The sequence below is a fragment of the Amaranthus tricolor genome, chromosome 16 (assembly GCF_026212465.1).
Source record: "Amaranthus tricolor cultivar Red isolate AtriRed21 chromosome 16, ASM2621246v1, whole genome shotgun sequence".
NCBI classification, from domain to species: Eukaryota; Viridiplantae; Streptophyta; class Magnoliopsida; order Caryophyllales; family Amaranthaceae; genus Amaranthus; species Amaranthus tricolor.
Window position 1 is genome coordinate 7,112,992 of NC_080062.1, and position 20,917 is coordinate 7,133,908.

The following is a 20,917-nucleotide window of genomic DNA, read 5'->3' on the forward strand; positions in this document are numbered from 1 at the left end:
TCTCATTAGAAGACATGAATGCGACCTTCCAATTCCATGTCTCATTTTTAAATAAGGTTCTATTCTCTTATGGCTAAAAATTTACATTATTTCTCAATTTACTTTGTTTTACTGATTTTTTTTTCTCATTAGTTTCATTTTTTCTAATCTTATTCAGAAACTTATTTTCTATCTTTATCTTAGTAACACATTTTTATTATTTGTATATTTTTATCTTATTCTTCAACGTAATTTCTGTACATTACACCCACATTGTAGAAGGTGCAATATGAGAGGAATATGGTCGCATGAGGAGTGTTATTTTAACAAGTCTTGTATGAGACTGCCTCACCATGAGACGGATTTATAATCTGCTAATTTTCTAATTGATTACTTTAAAATTATTAGTAAGCATTTTAATATTATAAATAATCACTTTAAGATTATAATTAATCATTTTAAGATTGTATTGTGAATTGTGATCATAATATAGTTATGATAACTATTTTATAGATTGTTACTCTAATTTCAATTATTGAAGAATCTTGAGCTCCGCTTGTTGCCCCTTGTAACACTTTCTGCCTAACATTACCATTTACACACATCATGGCCCTACTCCTGTCAATGTCTGGTAGCCACTCTCCTGGGCCCAAACTTGTGAAGGAATACTTCCTCCATTTTAAAATACTCATATTTGATTCTGGCATGTTATATGAGAAAATGTCACAATTAGTAGCACGTATAATGAAAAAGAAAAAATATAACAAATCAAGGTCCATCAAATCTTATTGGTCGAATGAAATTTTCGAGTTTGAAATATTTTATATAATTTTAGTTAATTATTTTATCAAATAATACATGAAGCATAAATCTTCGTACTTTCTTCGTTTCATATTAGTTGCAACATTAGGAAAAACGACACTATTTATTAATCACTCTTAATTTGTGATTAATTTTTAATCTATAAGTTAAAATATAATCAAGTGAGATCTTATTTGATGGTCCATTGCAAAGATTATTAATATCAAATTTTTATAATTTTTATTATATATAATTAGAGATATTAAGAATTAAATTAGTGCATTGGATTGCGTGAAAAAAATAAATATTGCAAGTAAATTGAAACATACGAACTGAACTATATGGTACATGGGAAGAGCAAATAATTTTATCTCAAGTAGTAAGATGCTACACATTGATAGTTTTTCAATCTCTATCAAATTGATATAATGACAAATGATAGAAAGATTAGAAATGTAAATTAACAAATAAAAATTGTGTTGAAAAAATTAAAAGGAAGAGATAAAAATTGTGTTGATAAAAGTTTTAAAAAGTGGAGGAAATATTATCAAAAATGAAAATGTTGCTAAGCAAAATACACAGCAAAATAGAAATATTAGCAAACTAGAGTAAATTACACTATTTTACCAACTTATTAGTAATCTTCCAATAAGTTGTTCATTATGTATGTGAAAAACACAACTTATCAAATATTTTATAAAATTCATTTTAAAATATTAATTTTGTAAAATCAATTTTGTATAATTATTAATTGTAGTGCGTTTCTTTCAAAAAAATTGTAGTGCGTTGAACTAAAACAAAAACACATCAATTAGAAAAACCTTTTATTTTGGTCAAATTCCTACTCTTTTCAATTTAACACTAACGTCTCATTTGCTTTTTAGATAAATTATTCATCTCTTACTTTTAATTTGTATTTTATTATTAATCTATAAGTTAAAACATAGTCAAATGAAATCTTGTTTGATTCGTCTCAATATAAGGATTATTCATATCGACTTTTCATAATTTTTAATTATGCACAATTAGAGATATTAATGATTGGATAAGTGCATTGGATAGAGTACATAAAGCAAATGGGACATTGGTAGCAAATTAGAGGGAGTATATTTTTGCTAAAACAAACTCTTAAAAGAATAAGATAAGATTATGAGACGGTTTCATAGACAAAGTCTTGTACATTTAATCTATGAAAATATCACTTACATAAGTGATCAATTAGAGAAATAAGCTAATTATATAGACCTATCTCATAATGAAACAATTTCGTACAAAACAAGCTATATAAACTAACGTCTAAAACTAAGAGTATTACAAAAAAAATTTTAATAACAATTACACCAAAAGTCACAATGTTTGATGAACGCCATTCTAGCTAGAAGTGTTCATTCAAGTGATTGGAATCAATTTTAAATCAACTTTTCAAATCAGTTTGAAATCAAATCTTGTGACAACAAGTGCATATCATGTTATCGAATCTATTTTGAACACCTCTATAACTCATTACGAGTTTAACCTAAGCAAAATAACTTGTTGTGTGGCAAATAAGTAACAATGTTTTGATATACAACATTTTAGAAAGCCTTATTTGTACTTAACTGAAAATTTAAAATAGATAAGATTAATTATAAAATAAAAAAAAAGCACAAAATAAGACTAAAATCAACTTATTTCCAGATATAAGCGCTTAATTCCCAAACCTGAGGTATGAATCTGTTTGCACTTAATAACTGCGAACAAGTGGTTTGATTTTAAAAAAGCCAAAGAAGTTGTTTGCACTTACTAACTGCGAACAGGGGTGTTGACTTTTTTTACCAAATATCTTGTTCGCAGTTAATAACTGCGAACACCATCGTGCCTAAATACAACAACAGGTCCCTTCTTTCTCATTTTATCAATTTGTCTCTATTCGCAGTTACTAACTACGAACAGCACCGAACTTGAGCTCTAGGGTTAGAGGCGATTACATCTGAAAATAAGTTAATTTTGCTCTTATTTTGTGCTTTTTTTTTAATAATTAATCTTATTTTTATTTTAAATTTTCTACTTAACTACTGATAAATGGATTTAGTTAAATTCATTTATACCCAAAATATACATTGTTCATCATCAAAATGGTAAAAGTTGCTATTAAACCCATCAAAACCTACTTTGGCCTACATGAATCATTGAGTTTACCACACACTTTTATATAAACTAATCTAAATAATTTTTCAAATCAGCCAATGATATATATAAACCTATCCGTGCAACCAGCTATGAACTTAAAACTGTTTGCTAATCGACCCATTATTCTAAAATTTGCCCATTCACTAAATCACCAATATTTGAAAAGCTATATTTACTAAATCAAATGTACAACCAACGACTTTCCCTTTTACTCTTGTAACAAGGTTAGATTCTCACCATATACAAAAAGGACTCTAGTAGGGGTTCTCCAACTTACCCTGAGTGTTAACTCAGCAAACTTCTGGGAAAATAAAATTATAAAAAGAAAAAAAAAGAAAAGAAAAAAACAAAAGTATTATAAATCACTGAAATGAAAGGCCCTCAAGAAGGAACATATTAATAAATAATAATCCATTTCTTAGTGTATTTCACAACACACATCCTCTAAAACAAAAAGAACAAAATCTGTAAGGCAACAGAGGAATGTGATCACACAAATATGAGATATATGTCCTGGTTCCTGTCTAAAGCTAAAAAAGAAAATAAATTTTACTAAGAAAATCTGAAAATAACAAAATATGATTTCACTAAAGTACTCCTAAACTATTTATTTTCATCAAAAAATAATTTAAAAAATGAAAAATATTTGCTCACAACAAAAATATTTTACTAACCGTGATGTGCGCATACACAGACAATTAGTTTTCTGAGAGTTGATGATATCTTGTTAGATGATAAATCCCTGCTGCAAGAAAAGTTGGACTCAAAAACCCGAACAAAACAGCACGACCAGGGGTCGGAGAAGTAGACGTGAAGAAGCAAATATCTCACGGGTATAGATGCATCATCATCATAAAAATGCTCGACCAAGAACGAAAAGAATGGAAAACCAACTAAATATAGATGTGGTTCAAATTTAAATGCATAGTAAGAAAGTAGGTCGTCAAGAAACCATCTCAACCAAAAATTGTAGATTTATCACATGTAATCATTTTTAGACCTAGAAGCCTAAAAGTGTACATGCACCACAAACCCTCACCCTCCTTATACCTGGTTCATATATTTCAATCGAAATGAGGCTGGTAAAATTCAAAACCATAACCATATGTCACATTGACTTCTGATAGCATGTCAAGGAATCATCTCAACCAAAAGCTTAACCTAATAGTTAGAGTCACAATATATGTCATATTATTAAAAGGGTATTTGGCAAAATAGCTAATAGCTTATTGGTCAATTTAGCTTATTTTGACACAAATAAATAATTGAATGGTCAAACCATCTAATGCTAACTGGTTGAAACAGGTTATTGTTATTTGTTATGAATAAGCTTCTTTTTAATGTCAAACCTAAGAAAGTAGATATAACACATTGTAGCAAACCCATTGGGGCAGAGTAGTACTTAGAGAGTTAAGTAAGGAAACTTCTGTTGCAAGCAGCAACCAACCAACCAAAGTATCTGGTATGATCCTTCAACTGCAGTTAACACAGAAACAGATCTAAAACAAAAAGGAATACAAGAACCAGGTTGTGTCAAACTGAACTTATTCGGTTTTATATTACTTCAGTTAATGCCCTTGACCCCTATTGTTTAACAACCACAACATTTCTATAGTTCTGTAAGCGTCAAGCATCAAGACCTCATAAAGAAGTCAATTGTCATTTGCCAGACTGAAAAAATATTTTGAGAATCAACCAAAAAACATGGTTCAAAGTAACACTCCAAATTTGAACTTTAAAGGACATGAAGAGACATGGTTTCTCCTCGATCAAATGATGAGAGATTGAGGTTTCTATACCCAAGACTGAACAAGGTAATAGGTAACGATCATCTGCTGAGAATTCAATCAGTAACACCAACAAATAGATAAATAGCTATTCTAGAGACACTTCTTTCCTTGCTAAATAAACCAGCACAAGTTGGTAATAATGTGCAAGACTACAAGTTACTAATAGAAAAAGATAGGTAGCAGGTCAAACATTTTGTTATCCCCATCTTTGCAATGTTTTTTATGCATGACAGTCAAGTAATGCAGAAGCCAAACCAAAATCTTCACAATAACAATAATACCTTCATATGAAAAATCATTTTCAAAATTAGCTTGCCAACAGCGGAGTTATGTTAGAATATCAATTTGATGTAAAAATATCTGCTTGAGGAAGAGATAAAAGGTTAAAGTGACATTAACAATCAAGAAATTGCCCCACAAACCTTGAATATCTGCTTGTTATGCATTTTGCTGAACCTGTCGATGGATTTGTGTAATCCAGTCACCATAGCCACTTACACCACCAGTCTGATCCTCGATAAGGTTTCCCAAAAAATAGAACCCTTCCCTTGGTTGTTCGCCTTGCCTTACAATATGACAAAGTTGATAGTAAGCGGGATCACTCTCTCTCAGCTTCTTAAGCAGCCCTGTTAGCCTCTTTGACATTTCATTATCACTTTCATAGATGTTAACCTAATAATTCAATAGAAAAATCATGAAAGCCCATCAGCATTCCCTTGGAACAAGTAGGAATTTTAGGAAAGCAGGAAAGAAAGTTCAATTTCAAGCAAAATTTTCAAACAATTGATTCAATCATAGACTACCACAGCCAAGTGCCAAAAATTCACAGGTACATCAATACTTTCTATAATAAACACAGCAATTCCACCTATAACATTGTGTAACGCATTACAGAGATGACATTAAGACTGATTCATTTACCCAAAAGACAAGAAACAGTCCTAGACTTGCAACCTACAAGAGATTCCAACAGAGGCATTGATACTCGAGAGAGATCCCATAAACGGACCAACTCAATGCACTGCAGAAAAGGAAGCCCTCGACCAGATAATTTGAAGGAAAAGTTATCTTAAATAAGCAGTAATCACTATAAAACCCAAATTATCAACAGATTGAGAAGAATCATAAACATCATATGACATGGAAACCAGAAACAAAGGTGAAATTAGCAACAGACACCGTTAATATACAGGTAGCTCAAATAAAAGGATTACCCTCTCCCTCCAGTTGTTGTGCAACAGAATAAAGAACTCATAGCAGTTTATCTTAAAAAATTACTCCTATTATCCCTTTGACTTTGCTACATTATATCTTGAAACTTCTCACTTCTATTTACGTTATATAGAAAATTCAAAGGAGCAGAGGATTAAAACATTTTATTACATGAAGTATTTACTAAAATTCTTGTTATCTATTATTTTGCAATTGGGTCAAGATGGATGGATAAAAAGGCAATAATACCAAGAAAAAACCATGTTTTTGCATACCGGATACTCAAATAAAAGTACTGAAGGGGGTATCTAAAAGACCAAAATGAAGAGATCAAAGGCCTTAAGATGATCAAAGATGCCCACAAACAGGTAAAAAACTATTACTGTGGCTATCTCAATCATAAATTCCTTCATAGAGTGACCAATGATTTAGTAATGCAGACCCATTCATGCTGTCCACTCCTACCCCAAATCAATCACACATTACAGCAAGAAGTTCTAAAAAAAACCTCCCAAATCATTTTTTGTGACAAATGTAGATGTACAGCTACATGTATATGAATACAAAGAGTTGAAGACAATGTACCTGTGAAAGATCAGAAGCAAAATCAATATTCAAATTCCTTGCCACCTCAGGAGAAAGCATTCTGCCAATCCAAAGGACAAAGCGTAAACCATCATCAAAAATATAAAGGCCTCTAGGATCTAAACTTTCTGCCGTTAGGGGAATGCGCTTCTCGGCATCCTTAAGATCTGCAACTGGAGAAGATGCCTAGAGAAGACATGGATGCGTGGACTTAGATATTAATCAAATCAACAGCATCATACAAAATCCTAACTCAATGTATTAACAGTACCTTGAGTAGAAACTCATCCACACGAATCAAGCTGGGATATAAAAACTTTAATAGACTTTGAACAGGCAATGTCATTATCGTTGAACCAACTGCACAGCGTTCATCTAGTTGGGCATCTGCATGCCCTCCACGAAGAGGTGTTGATTTACAAAGTGCTAACCCATACAGAGGCAGATACTTTAACGATTCTGGATAGATCATCCTTCCAGCCAACCGATGTTGCACCGCATACAGATTTCGATATTCTTTAAGGGACTTAACAATCCTCATTTGCAAATAAGAACGTGCATCTTCTAGCTTACTTGATAGAGTTTTCTCAATAGCTGAGAGATTTGATGATTAGTCAGTAATAAATGCTAATTTCATTCTTTATTTGAAAAACAAAAGGCCAGAGGAAGGCTGTAACATAATACCTAGCCGGCCAAGCAGCGAGACTATGGCACCAGTATCAGCTCTACGATACATCTCTCCGAGATCAGCAACCACTGGTGCCGCAGCTGTGTGTACTCTAATACGTCTCTCTCCACATGATGCAGTATATCTAGAAAATGTCAGGAAAAATAAAACTCGATATCCCAAAACCCCCAACTGAGTCCAGGAAAATAGGCACACAAAGTCAACAAGATGCTAACAGAAACCCTCAAGTAAACAGATTAGAATTTTAGTAAATGGCAAGAGAAAACACTATAAACAGCTAGTCAGGAGATGGGAAACCTCTTTCCTAAAGATGCTCTCGATCTGAATCCATCCCTTTGAAAAAATTTGACATGTAAATATTTTGATACCATAATTAAAGGATACAACAACGCAACTTGAAAGTACACAGTCTGAGTTGTCAGTAATGTCTCTTCCAGGGATAATTGCATGGCAAAAGCTTTATCACAGTCCACAGCAGGAAGCGCTATCAAATCAGTAGACCGCAACATAAAGTTTCCATGATAAGAATTGAATCTTACACCTGAAATTGAAAAATCCAATCAAAAAAGAGGATCAGAATCAACGAAATAAGAACTTGGAAAGGAACAAGGAACAATGGCAGATCTCCAACAATTTCCATAGGGAGGGCACTTAACGTAAAAGTTAAAACCAAATCATTAAACAATATTTTAGGGGCTAAATAAAAATTTTAATCAATTTAAGAAGATTTTTTTTTTTTGGAGGGGAGGGATGGCTGGCCAAAGCCAAGGTCCGACACTACAAGGAACGTGCAAAAGTAAGATATAACCCAACCTTTCCCACATCTTATGCGCATAACAGCCTCCCAAGCAGTCTCCCTGGTGAGATCTCTAGCCAACTCATGTATCAACTTGTCACCGTGCATGTTTGACTTGAAACTGGGATAGTAGTATATTTGTCCACCAGTGTATTTGGCAAGGGTCCCTACATGAAGGTGAAAGATTAGCTTTCAAAATTAAATACATCACAGATATACTGCTGACTGTGTCTAACTTCATTATCATTTATTAAAAAAATAAAAGAGATCCTAACTGTTATCCAATGACAGGAAATGAAATAAATTTCAAAAGCTGTTGTATAATGTGCAGCTAATAAGGTGCAATAGAAGGAAATTTTTTTTAGCAATGTAAATAAAATCATTCACACTTTCTGCTTTTTAGCAATGTAAATAAAACCATTCACACTTTCTGAAACGCTAAAAAAGGGAAGGAGAAAAACAATATGGGATGGAGTGGGAAACAGAAAGATTGTTTTCCTTCCAATAGGACAAGAATAAACAGGAAAGTAACCGACACAAATTACAAAATTATGAGATAAAATGAAGTACTATAACATCAAAAACTATCAACACAAAATGAACAATGGATTAAGCTAACTACCACCGATAATTAAAATTTTAAACAAGATCATGTAATATTGATGTGGAAACTAACAATGTCATTAGAATTCACCACACATTTCTGAAATCTCTACTAAGGAAGCATATTCCCCAAGTCATTATAAACCTTATAGGTAGTTGGTAAACCAGATAGCTATTCTATGCTGTTAACAAATAAAAGATGCATTTTTGTGCTGTTTAGCGAACACTGATGGCAAGAGTAAAAAAATTGTAATAAAGCTCAATGGAAATAATTTATATGAAAGTGACAAAGCTCAACAACAGCACAACTATGATTTCACGCAAAAATAACTCATACCTAATGAAGCTATATCTGTGTACTTATCACTAAAAGCGTACACGCTGATTCCTATCTGGTACTTTGTAAAATCCGCTGCCATTTGCTTATAGAATGGATCTTCGGCTACTCTCAGAGAATGTTCTTTATCAGTTCCATATACCCGGATATCATCACCTCGTAATCTCAACCGACCAACTCCAATAGAAGGAAGTGTATTTTGGAAAATCAACAGTTTACCCCCAAGTTGACTCTGCAAACAAATAAACACTTGGTCATGTATCTACACATTAATCTCCAACACAAAGGACATTACAAGATAATCTCCAAGTCACTTTAAAGAAAATAGAATCTCAAACCTAGAAAAACAAAAAGCTGAAGCGAAAAACAACACATACCATGACCAATAATGCAGCTTTAAGAGCTGGGCCAAAAGCAGATTCAACGTTCATAGTGTCTTGAAACATAGAGGGTAAACTATCCAAAAATGACTCCACCACGTTTCTTGATTCGGAGAGGTTGACAAGAAGATCATCTGGTAAAGGGACAAATATATCATCCACATCCGAGACCACCATCATTTGGGGTTGCGTCAAAGTTGACTGGCATTGATAAGAAGGCAATAATTAGTAATAAGAAATTTCAACAAGAGAAAGCATCAAAGGCAGGTACTACTATCTACTTACTTTCATGTTGTAGAAGTGTATGGTGCTGTCAAATGTTATAAAACCAATTTGTGTTCGGGTGGATCCAGGTAGTTCATTTAAGCAAGACTTTATGGTCTGAGCCACAACCTGCAAGATCAATGTCGTATGTCATAAATTCATCAAACCAAAGGCTGCAGTTGTAGGATGTAGAAAATACTGAGTGAAGCCTCAGTATAACTAATAGGAGGATAAATGAAGGATTGTCCAGTATACTAATGAAGAAATGAGCACAAATGTCATGCATTCAGCATGCTATTTTGTTATAAAATATAAAAAATGGGTCCTCGTAATTTCCCCTTTTTACTCACCCTCTTTTCTTTTTAATATTACTGTTTATCCTGCTGCACATCCTCTGATCTCGTCGCTCTCCGGTCTCGCACTACCGCCATTCAAAAAGCACAAAATGGTAACAACTCTTCAAATTGCTCAAGTGCCTAAGCTTCTACCCAAACTCCTTTTATAACATAAACAGCAGGTATTCACTATTATTTTAAGTTTAGTACCCCAGCCTATCTCACTCTTGAGATTAAACAGAGCTCAACTCATATCATTAACAAGAACCTACGAGTGTCTAAATTATTTAATTATCAGATACTGCTTCACTATCTAAACATATGTAAATCCTTTCTTTCATTTCAAGCAACTAAACTGAGTAACAAAATGCAGAGCTGAACACAAAAGCAAAATATATAATGGAAAAATCAAACTAATAAACAACAAAACATAGTACGAAGGCCCAGAAAGTGAAGACAACATAATCTGAAGAAGCATGTAAAATGTATAAAAAAAAGAAAAAGACATTCCTCGCAGCTCTATAGGCTTACCTCAATCATGCCACTCCTGACTGCAGAAACTGACACATCAATGAGGAAAAAGTAGAGAGGCGGCATAGGTGGTCGCACCATATATTCAGTTGTTGCAACATATTCAACGCTACCTTTGATAAGTTCAGGTCGTTGGTCAGCATCAATTCTTCTGCCTGTGGCATCTAGTTGGGCAAAATAATCCCCAGGGACTGCATAAAAACAGCCAAGAGCCTGTCAATCTCTCACCAACATACCACATCATAATCTCGAATGAACAGTATCTGGTGTGAAACTTCAACATATTTTCTACCTATAAGAACAAGTACTCTGATACGAAAAGTCCCCAATAATCAATTAAATCAAGTGAATATGTTCTGGAGCATGTATATTATTATCACCTACCAATGGTAATTCAGAAACATTGTTGCAAGAGTACAGAAACCAAGAAATAGAACAATCAGCATTCGTTGTGTAAGAATATTTACTAGAAGGCCCTATTAAGGGAGAAACCAAGAGAGGTCAATATTGAAACTAAGGGATGCACAACATTATCAAAATAGTGAATCAAGCATTATTCTAGTGAACTTGCCATCGTTAAGCAGAGAACACACATTGCAACGCCACTTTCTTCCACCATCTGTAAATGTGACATAGGGATTTACATATGTACGACACCTTCTACAGCGAATAATACCACCTGCACCAAAATTTACTACGGGCACTTCCTCCTGAAAACATATAGGCATTCCCATGTCAGGCATATAGCAAGTAATTATCTGACATTTAAAGCTATTTATGATGAGGATCATAAGCTGACATATAAAGCTGTTATAGAAACATCAGCATAAGTAATACTAACCCCTTCAGAAGCTTCAGCTAGCGGACAAACAACAGCTCCAAGGGGTAAATGCCACCTTGACGCAAGAGATTGTGAATTTGGTATACCGCTAGTAGTAAGGCGCAAAATTTTTGGGTCACAGTTCATGGGAAACATATCATGGAAAACCTCTGGATGCACATCCCCCTCAAGTGGCCTTGGCAATGCTTTAGCATCAAGTCCAGGGTCCATTGATCCAGGAATGGAACCTAATGACAAGAAGCTAAAGTCTTCTACTAAACCCTGCATAGCACTCATCGGAGGAGCTGATAGATGCTGCATTTGATCTCTCGAATGAATTGATGCCATACCAGGTTGAGAGGGAGGCTGGAGGTAAACCGGTTGCTGTCCATAGTAAGTGGGTGGTGATACTCCTGGAGCCTGAGCATAAGATTGGGGCTGGGATAACATTTGTACAGGTGGAGCCTGGGCATAAGTTTGGGGTTGTGTTCCCTTATGAACAGGTGGAGCTTGAGCGTAGGGTTGAGGGGAAGATGTCATTTGGACAGGAGGAGCCTGAGAATGGGGGCGGAAAGTAAAGGGTGGATTTGGAGACAGAACACTAGGACGCTGGAACGGTGGAGGCATATTAGGTGCTACAGAAGATACCATGTTAGGGGGCCCACCAGCAGGCATATGGATAGGAGGATTTGTTGGAGGCCCTGAGAACTGAGGGGCTGCAAATTGCTGGAAATGGTTTGATGTAGGCAGACCAAGTGATCGTGGTGGTCCGGAAGCAGTGGGTGCAGATGCATCAGTATTACCAGCAGGTAAAGAAGGCTTAAATCCAGGGACTGGGGGTCCTACAGTTGGTCCAGATGATAAGAACGGTGTTGTAATAGTTGGAGCTGATGTTGGGGGAGGTTTAACACTAGGGCCATCTGATCTACCAGACGCAGGACCAGATGACAAAAATGGACTCGTTGCAGGGGGAGGTGCTGCAGCAAAGGGACTACCAGCTGGTCTGCCTGGAACATTAGGACGACCTGAAAAATTTGGGTGTCCCAGATTTCCGGTTGCCATTTGATTCAATTCTTTACCCCCACTTACTTCCCCCTTCACAATCTACTCTACTACGAGCTCGACCTAATGAAAAAACTGCACAAAAAATAACTAAATAAAATAGTATTCCACTAAAAACTATATAAACTAAACAATGCTATTGTTATCTCCTCATATGAAATATCCCTCATCAACTGACATACCCCATCCCTCCCAAGTTCTTTTTCCCATTTCACAACAAATGGAAAGGATCATTATTCCTCGACGTCCAAAAAATCAAACATCACATTCTAGACCACTTCATCATTGGAGTTAATAGAAACAGCAATGCTAAATTGCTAGCATAGTAACCGTCTAAAACTAAATTAAGTGATTCAACATTGCCAAATCGCTGTCAAAGCATCTCAGAATGATAGTTCCTTCACTTTTTTGCTTAAATCACATATTGCCACAACCATTTTAATTCGCTTGTTATAATTATTATGTTTCAAAAATGTAACTTAACTGTTCAGCAAGCAAAACACATGCAACAAAACCTAAATTGTCACAAAACAACTAATTTTAGGCAACATCCGCAAATGCACATATTGAAAGCTGACCAAATTCAAACTCAAACATCACGAGATCTCCGTCAAATACAAGATTCACAACTTTGATCAGAAAGGAAAAAATTTAACGAAATCAAATACCTGAATAAAAGCCGGGAAAAAAAATCAAACTCGGTGATTCACCAATGAAATCAACGGAATTGAAAGACTACCGGAAAAAACAAAATCAACCGCTTGATCAAACCGGTAAATTAGGAAAATTGCGAGAAATCGATAGTCATTTAGGTCACACCGATTAGATATGGCTTCAAAAATCTGAAGAATTTGGGAGAAGAATTAGAGTTTGATGTTTTAGCAAATATGTAAATGTGATAATTATTAACAGTTTCCAATCCTTTTTAGTTTTTACTTATTATAATTATAATTAATTATTAGACAATTTCAGTAAATAACAATTGTTACTTTAGACCGTCTTTTGTAAAGTCTTTTGTAAAGTCTTTTGTAAAGATGGTTCTCAAAAGCCCAACCTATTATGTTAATTTAAAAAAAAATTGATACGTGTGTGTATATGTAATGTGAAAAGTCACATAATATATTTGGGTTATAACAGCATTTATTTAGGGTTATAACATAATATATTTGGTGTTATACCAGCATGTATTTGGAGTTTATAACATAATTTATTTTGAATTATAACATAATATATTTGAAGTTATAACAATATATATATATATATATATATATATATATATATATATATATATATATATATATATATATATATTTGAAGCTATAACATAATATATATGCCGTTATAACAACATATATTTGTGGTTATAACATAATATACTTAAAGTTGTAATAATGTATATTTGAAATAATATAATATAATATATATGGAGTTATAACAACATACATTTAAGGTTATAACATAATATATTTGGTGTTATAAAAATTCTATACCCTCAAACGCACACCATTATATACCCAACTGCAATTATATATTATGTTATAACTTCAAATATAATATGTTATAACAATAAATATATGTTATTATAACCTCATATATATTATGTTAAAACAATAAATATATGTTATTATAACCCCATATATATTATGTTATAACCTCAAATATATTTATTGTTATAACTTCAAATATATTATGTTATAATCTAAAATAAATTATGTTATAAACCTCAAATATATGTTGGTATAACACCAAATATATTATGTTATAACCCCAAATAAATGTTATAACTCCAAATATATATTATGTGACTTTTCACATTACACTTACACGCGCTCGTCAGTTTTTTTTTTAAATTAACATAATGGACTGGACTTTTGAGAACCATCTTTAGAAAAGACGGTCTCAAGTAAGAATTCTTGTTATTTTAAATACAATGAAGTATGCTAGAATAGGTACATTTTATATTATTTCAGAAAAATTTTGAATAAAATTTCAAATAATTATCAATTTTATTGTCTAAACATATGTATCTGCCGTATATTTTAGAAAATTATTATAATTATAATTAGAATTGAAATTAAAATAAACTAGATTTTTAGACGTGTTTTTAAAATTTTCTATAAGTATATACCATTTTGGTGGTTCTTTTACCACCAATAGGCTTCATCTAAACAAGAATTTAAACGTATAAAATGGAGTATCGTTGTTGATCTTATTGCTAAATTTATACTCCCTTTTATTTATAGAGAATAGGACATTTTTTTATTGGGCCAATTTACTGAAAATATTTCATTTTTATTTTTATCATTCTTTTTTACCCTTTTATCCTTACTACAACAACACAATAACATATAAATATCAATGCCTTTTATGGAAAAAGAGAGTTTTTTTCACCCACTTTTAAGTGGTCTCTCACCCCTACTTGGTTTTAGTGCAAAACCCAAATCTCCTATTCTCTGACTCTATAAATAGAAGAGAGTATAATTTATATTTTAATATCTGTAATTACACTTTTATAAAAAAAATTTTAATTTTTAAGGTTTCACTTTTAATGTGTTATAGGTTTGACTTTTCATTTTTTCATAAAGATTCAATCTTTGCACATTTGTTTTTTACTAGTCTAAATGGCCCTTTACCAGTTAAACATGTTATCTCTTAAAAGAGTCTTATATCACGTTCTATTTCGTTTATATTTGTATTAAAAAACTAAAAATAATAATTACTTTAAAAAATAGAAAAATAAAAAATATCAAAAACTTGATGGAATTTGTTAGTGCAACAGCCATACGGAGATGACTTTGATCACATCTTAAACGATTCACTAACTTGCTTTGACGAAAAAAGTGAGGAAAATCCGAGAGAGGATGTGTGGTTTGGAGAAGGAGCTTTGAAGTGCCATAACGATGAAGCCATGAAGAGCAAAGAGAGGGGTTCAAGAGGTTGTCTTGATCGAGGCAACAACACACATCAACAATAAATAGCAAGATAAGTGCTCGTTTGAGCAGATTTGTAGGGCTATTATCAACGTGCTCTTTAGGCTCAGGTCCAACATTTAAAAAAAAAAAAAAAAAAAAAACTAAAAGTTGACGCGTATGTTTGACCTTATTTGATGTAGTGTTATAACCTATTAAAATTGGTATTTGGAGTTGGTGTTATAACATATTAAAGTTGGTATTATAACCTATTTGGAGATACCAACTTTAATAGGTTATAATACCAATTCTAACATGTTATAATACCAACTTCAATAGGTTATAACACCAACTCCAAATAGAATTACACAGCACGCGTTTTTCTGGTAGTTGTTTTTCTAAGTAATAATGGGCTGGGCCATTTAAGACGCGTCTCTTATAAAGACGGTCTCAAGTAAGAATTTGTGCATTATTATTTATTTGCATTCTTAATATTGCCTGCATGAGATGGGACGTGTAATGTCCTTGTAAATAAAATTCTTCTATATAACATATTTAAAGCTTCAACCAAAAGCTTAAGTTAGAACTTCAAGGTCACTATACAGATTAAAAAAAACATTACCCTTTTGTATACCAAGTAAATTAGTTAGAACTTTAAAGTCACTATACAGATTAAAAAAAACGTTTATTTGTCACATAAAAAGACTATAAGTCACTATATAAAATTTCACCAAAACTTTGGCTGAGACCGTCTCAAATTGAGACCAAGAGTGGGCCGGCCCAATTCGCGCGTGTAACAACATCACACGTTTTCCGTTGTTTTTTTTTTTATTTTCTAAGCATTTATCAATTTTGACCTTAAAAGGTATCAATTTTGACCTTAAAGGTATCAATTTCAACGTAAAGTAATACTTAAACATATCAATCAAAGTATAAAATTTAAATTTGAACCTATAAGTGATCAATTTTGACGTTAAACTGATCAATTTCTACCTAAATATGATTTTGTTTCACAATTTTTAGAATGAAGTTATATAAAATGGTATTATTCTATCATTCTATGGATGAATTTCAAACAAAAATGAATGGTCAATAAAACTATCAGTAATAGTGTTAAAACTATTAACATATAAAATTTGAACTAAATGCTATACAATATATCTATACAATTTGAATACTTATTTTTAAAACGATAATTGAAGATTAGAAGTTTAAAATTGAGTTAGTTTATAAAACATCATTGTCAAATTATATGTTATAATTAAATTATTAACATATTCAATTTGAACTAAAATCTATATAATATCTTTATAGACTTTGAAATAATTATTTTGAAAACGATAATCGAAGCTTATACGTTCAAAATTGAGTTAGATCATAAAACATCAATTGTCAGTTCATGTGTCATAATTTAACTATTAACATATTCAATTTGAACTATTTACAAATATATATATAAACGTGTTGAGGAAAGAGTAATATCACTATAATTGATCGATGATTAAAGAGTACAAGTACTCTTATGTTCCATTAAAACCATCATGTTGCATTGAATAAAAGTACTTGTCTTGTACAATGTTTTTAACACTATTATTGATAGTGTTTATTGACCATTCATTTGTTGTTAAAATTCATCCATAAAATGATAAAATAATACCATTTTATTAACTTCGTTCTCAAATTGTGAAACAGAATCATACTTAAGTAAAAATTGATCAGTTTAACGTCAAAATTGAAAATTTTATTTTAATTGATATGTTTAAAGTTTACTTTAAGTTGAAATTGATACCTTTAAGATCAAAAATTGATACCTTTAAGACTAAAATTGAAAAATGCCTAGAAAATATAAAAAACGAGAGAAACTTGTGAAGTTGATATACGCACAAATTGAGGCGGTCTAAATCGACGGTCTCATTATGAGGCTGTCTAGTTCAAGACAAGTTGATAAAATTTTCCAAAATTTATTAGATGGAATTAAAAGGAAAACATTGGGGGAAGTATATTCTTACATAATCCAAATACCAAACCGAACCCCAACTAATCCAAATTTCAAATCCCTAAAATCACTTTCTGTTAGTCAAATACCCAACAATTTCCTCAATTCCCCTGTTCTTTCCTTCCTTCTGTTTGTCTCCTCTTTCTTACAAAACCCCACAAAATACAACATTTACACACTTCTCCAATCAACCCAAACTCCTCAAATCCCTCAAAAAAGTAACAATCTGTTGAAAGATGGCGATTTTATACAGTATGGTAGCTCGAGGAACGGTTGTATTAGCCGAGTATTCCGCAACAACAACAAATGCGAGCACAATTGCGAAACAAATTCTCGAAAAGACTCCTGGAAATAATGATACCCATGTTTCTTATTCTCAAGATCGATATATTTTTCACCTTAAACGCACTGATGGTCTTTCTGTTCTTTGTATGGCTGATGAGTCTCTTGGACGTAAGTTCTTCTATATTTTTTTCTTGATTGATTGACTGAAACTGAGAATTGGTTGTTGAATTCAGCTGGATTGAATTTTGGGTAGTGATTAGCTTGTTAATTTGTATGTAATTGAGCTGAAATCATGGGTTTTGTGTGCTAGACGTAATTTTACTTGCTGATTTTGTATGCTTTAGCTTTTGGGTTTTTTAATGGATTTGATTTTTGGGGACTAATAGTGGCTGATTCATGTTATGATTGACTAAAAGTTTGGATATTTTGTTTTTTTAGGTTTAAGGAATCTCATGAAGTTAAGTGAGTGGTAAAATTTTGGATGCCAATTCGTATCAATAGGAAAACTTTCTACCAATTTTAATTTGTGATATTTTTGTATGATTATGGGACTGCACAAGTGAAGAAATTATTTCCTTTGTTAGGGTCTGTTTGGATCGAGCGTAAGTATTTAAGGGTAAATAACAGTCAAAGTAGGAAAATGAAGTTAGTTAGATAGAAAATTAAATGTATTTGATTTAGTAAGATAGAAAATTAAATGAATTTGATTGTTAAAGAGGTGGAAGAATTATTTATTTTTTTATTTATTTTTTTAGTTTACTCTCATTCTACTTCTTTCACAATTATTTCAATTACTTTATTTCCATCTCTACTTACTTTTATTCCATTAGTTTGACTATTTTATCCACTTAAATATTTACGCTCAATCCAAGCAAGCCCTAAATGAATAACACCTATGATTGCCATTTCTGTCAAAAATGGGGATAAGAGTGCTGAGGATCATGTAGGTCCATCCATGCCTGGACTATAGTATTTTGAAAGGTTGTAACCTAAAACATAATTCAAGTATAGGTGGTTTAGTATGTGACATTGGAAAAATGATGATTATATGATCTTGATTCTTGAGTATGTTGTATCTTGTAGACTAATAGCCTTGAATTGAATAACTCAATAAAACACTCCTTGCCTTAATGGTATGGTGGCTTTGGAGAATTTTTATGGAGGAGGAAGATCAGGAGTGTATGGTGGTCAATGTTGTTGTTGGTAGTTTAGGCCTTGTAATCTCATGTAAACATTAACCAGTTATCAATATAAGTATCCTTCATTGTTTGGGTGGATTTGCTTAAAGGATTTTTTTACCTCCCAAATTTTGTATTATTCTTCCAATTTCTTAACTTCTCAATTGTTAGCTTTGTATTTTAACCTTAATTTTCAACCATATGAGCTAACAAAATAGTTTTGTTATATATATAATGAACGAGGAGATTTACTTGCCTCATAATTGTGGATTTGTTCAGGTAGAATTCCATTTGCATTTCTTGAAGACATACATCAAAGGTTTGTGAGAACTTATGGGCGTTCAGTTCTAACAGCCCAGGCTTACGCTATGAATGAAGAGTTTTCAAGGGTTCTAAATCAGCAAATGGAATACTATTCAAGTGATCCAAATGCTGACAGAATTAATCGATTGAAAGGCGAAATGAATCAGGTTAGAGCCTGTCAATTATGTTTAATTCATTACTGATCATATGCAAGTTTTTAGATATATTACAAATGAACATGTACTTGAAGACTTGTGGTCAGTTTCTTGTCTAGTTGAATGTATTTTATTGACTTGCTTTGTTAATTATCACATTAGGTGAAGACCGTTATGATCGAGAACATTGACAAAGTGTTAGATAGAGGTGATCGCTTGGAGCTTTTGGTTGACAAAACTGCCAATTTGCAAGGAAACACTATACGATTCCGAAAGCATGCTCGCCGTTTTAGAAGCAATGTTTGGTGGAAAAATGTTAAAATTATGTATGTACTCATTCTTTTCAGGTGTTTGGTGTTGTCTAGTTCATTTGCACTATGTTGGGATAGCCCTCATTTGGATACCCAAAGGAGGAGTGAAATGGAGAGAAGAGAATTGGAATGAAGAACTTCTTCACGATTTTAACAAATAAATCCTTCCAGCTTAGGAAAGCTTTGTATAGAAAATACACCGATCTCCCCTCCCTTCTCCTTCCCCTTCCCTTCCAACCCCTTCCCTTCCTTTTCTTTTAAAAATGCTATCCAAATATAGTGTTAGTGTCGTGGATAGGGTTTCTCGCATTATTTTCTTTGATTAATACATGTAGTTTTGTAACTATGAGGGTCATGACTCATGAGGCTGCTCGAGTGAATTCATAATTTCATAATGATAATGGTTCAAGGTTGGTGTGTCGTTTTCTCTTTCTCGATGGAGCCAAAGGTTACGAATTATAATGGACTATGGTAAATGACTTATGAAATCATTATTAAATCATGTGTACTTTTTATGTATGTGAAGTTGCAAATATTATTTGCGATCAAAGGTCAATCAGAAATAACCTCATTATTATTACTAGGGTTATTTTATGTACATCCAACCTCTCTAAACCCTACCAAGGTATTTAGTAACGTTGGGGTAGTGAAATGTTGTATGATTCCTGCCTAGTTGAATATAGATTTTTCTAGCCATTTTCCTATCAGTAAAGAACATTGTATACCTTATCTTTTTATTAGAATAAACCATTAATGGCTACAACGTACTAATATATGCTTCCTAAGGAAATTTATCAGGATCTGAGTAAACTCTTATACATTATATAATGCTTGGTCGTTGCAGGGTCCTGCTAATTTTCATTCTCTTGATCATCATATATGTGGTGCTTGCATTCATCTGCCATGGGCCTGCACTACCAGGTTGTTTAAAGTAATGACGACATAGCTGCCAATTCAACTAATAATCATGCAGTCATGGCGATCGGATGCCTCTGCTCTGTGGTACATGAGTTTTCCGTTTTCTTTCTCCTTGTGATGTTATGCTATATTGTGCCTAATGTGGATTTCTGTAGTCTTGCACCCGATGATCTGTAATGTCGTTGGTGTCTCTGTACGATATTTTAGGAGATTCTTGTATGTTTTAGTCTTGTATCGTAAAGAAGAAATTGTTCCTTCGTCTTATAGCCTTGTGAGCTAGGCGCTGGCCTCTCTTTAATATTTTGATTCGTCTCATGTATATATGTTTCGACAAATATTACCACCTCGGTTCATTTATGGTCGATTTGGCTATGTTGTAGCCTTCTCTTGATTTCCATGGCCTGCTTAGCTGTTTATCTTGTATAGAAGTGTTAAGTTTGATTGTAGAATGCTTTTCTAAATTGCTAGTTTTCCCCATTTCTTTGCTTGGTTTGTAAATGGTGGAATGTA

General features: G+C 32.8%; 2 protein-coding genes across 4 annotated transcripts; one reads left to right on the top strand and one right to left on the bottom strand.

Moving 5' to 3' along the window:
* Positions 1–2,287: 2,287 nt before the first annotated feature.
* On the bottom strand, positions 2,288–13,252 carry LOC130802764 (protein transport protein SEC24 A-like). Of its 2 annotated transcripts, none has more exons than XM_057666823.1 (14): positions 13,021–13,252; positions 11,312–12,427; positions 11,042–11,180; positions 10,471–10,661; positions 9,626–9,733; positions 9,338–9,541; positions 8,961–9,192; positions 8,038–8,187; positions 7,609–7,765; positions 7,221–7,348; positions 6,808–7,130; positions 6,537–6,722; positions 5,162–5,411; positions 2,288–3,691 (listed from the first exon to the last, which is right to left on the bottom strand). In XM_057666823.1, exons 2-13 carry the CDS (start codon positions 12,350–12,352, stop codon positions 5,178–5,180), a joined length of 3,093 nt encoding a protein of 1,030 aa, XP_057522806.1. In that variant the 5' UTR covers positions 12,353–12,427; positions 13,021–13,252; the 3' UTR covers positions 2,288–3,691; positions 5,162–5,177. The 2 variants fall into 2 exon arrangements, with proteins under 2 accessions (XP_057522806.1, XP_057522807.1); XM_057666824.1 differs by having other exon boundaries at positions 2,288–3,694; positions 13,021–13,246.
* A 4,017-nt stretch (positions 13,253–17,269) lies between these two features.
* Positions 17,270–20,798, top strand: LOC130802766 (vesicle-associated membrane protein 711-like). 2 transcript variants are annotated; one of them, XM_057666829.1, is made up of 4 exons: positions 17,274–17,710; positions 19,000–19,190; positions 19,341–19,504; positions 20,334–20,798. In XM_057666829.1, the coding sequence occupies exons 1-4, from the start codon at positions 17,494–17,496 to the stop codon at positions 20,422–20,424; spliced, it is 663 nt and encodes a 220-aa protein (XP_057522812.1). In that variant the 5' UTR covers positions 17,274–17,493; the 3' UTR covers positions 20,425–20,798. The 2 variants fall into 2 exon arrangements, with proteins under 2 accessions (XP_057522811.1, XP_057522812.1); XM_057666828.1 differs by lacking the exon at positions 20,334–20,798 and having other exon boundaries at positions 17,270–17,710; positions 19,341–20,247.
* Positions 20,799–20,917: the final 119 nt, after the last annotated feature.

Coding starts and splice junctions, on each gene's coding strand:
- LOC130802766 (XM_057666828.1), top strand. CDS start 17,494: ATGGCGATTTTATACAGTATGGTAGCTCGAGGAACGGTTGTATTAGCC. Junction 17,711..18,999: donor GGCTGATGAGTCTCTTGGAC/GTAAGTTCTTCT, acceptor GGATTTGTTCAG/GTAGAATTCCATTTGCATTT. Junction 19,191..19,340: donor TGAAAGGCGAAATGAATCAG/GTTAGAGCCTGT, acceptor TTATCACATTAG/GTGAAGACCGTTATGATCGA.
- LOC130802764 (XM_057666823.1), bottom strand. CDS start 12,352: ATGGCAACCGGAAATCTGGGACACCCAAATTTTTCAGGTCGTCCTAAT. Junction 11,181..11,311: donor TAGCTGAAGCTTCTGAAGGG/GTTAGTATTACT, acceptor ATATGTTTTCAG/GAGGAAGTGCCCGTAGTAAA. Junction 10,662..11,041: donor GTGTTCTCTGCTTAACGATG/GCAAGTTCACTA, acceptor GTTTTTATGCAG/TCCCTGGGGATTATTTTGCC.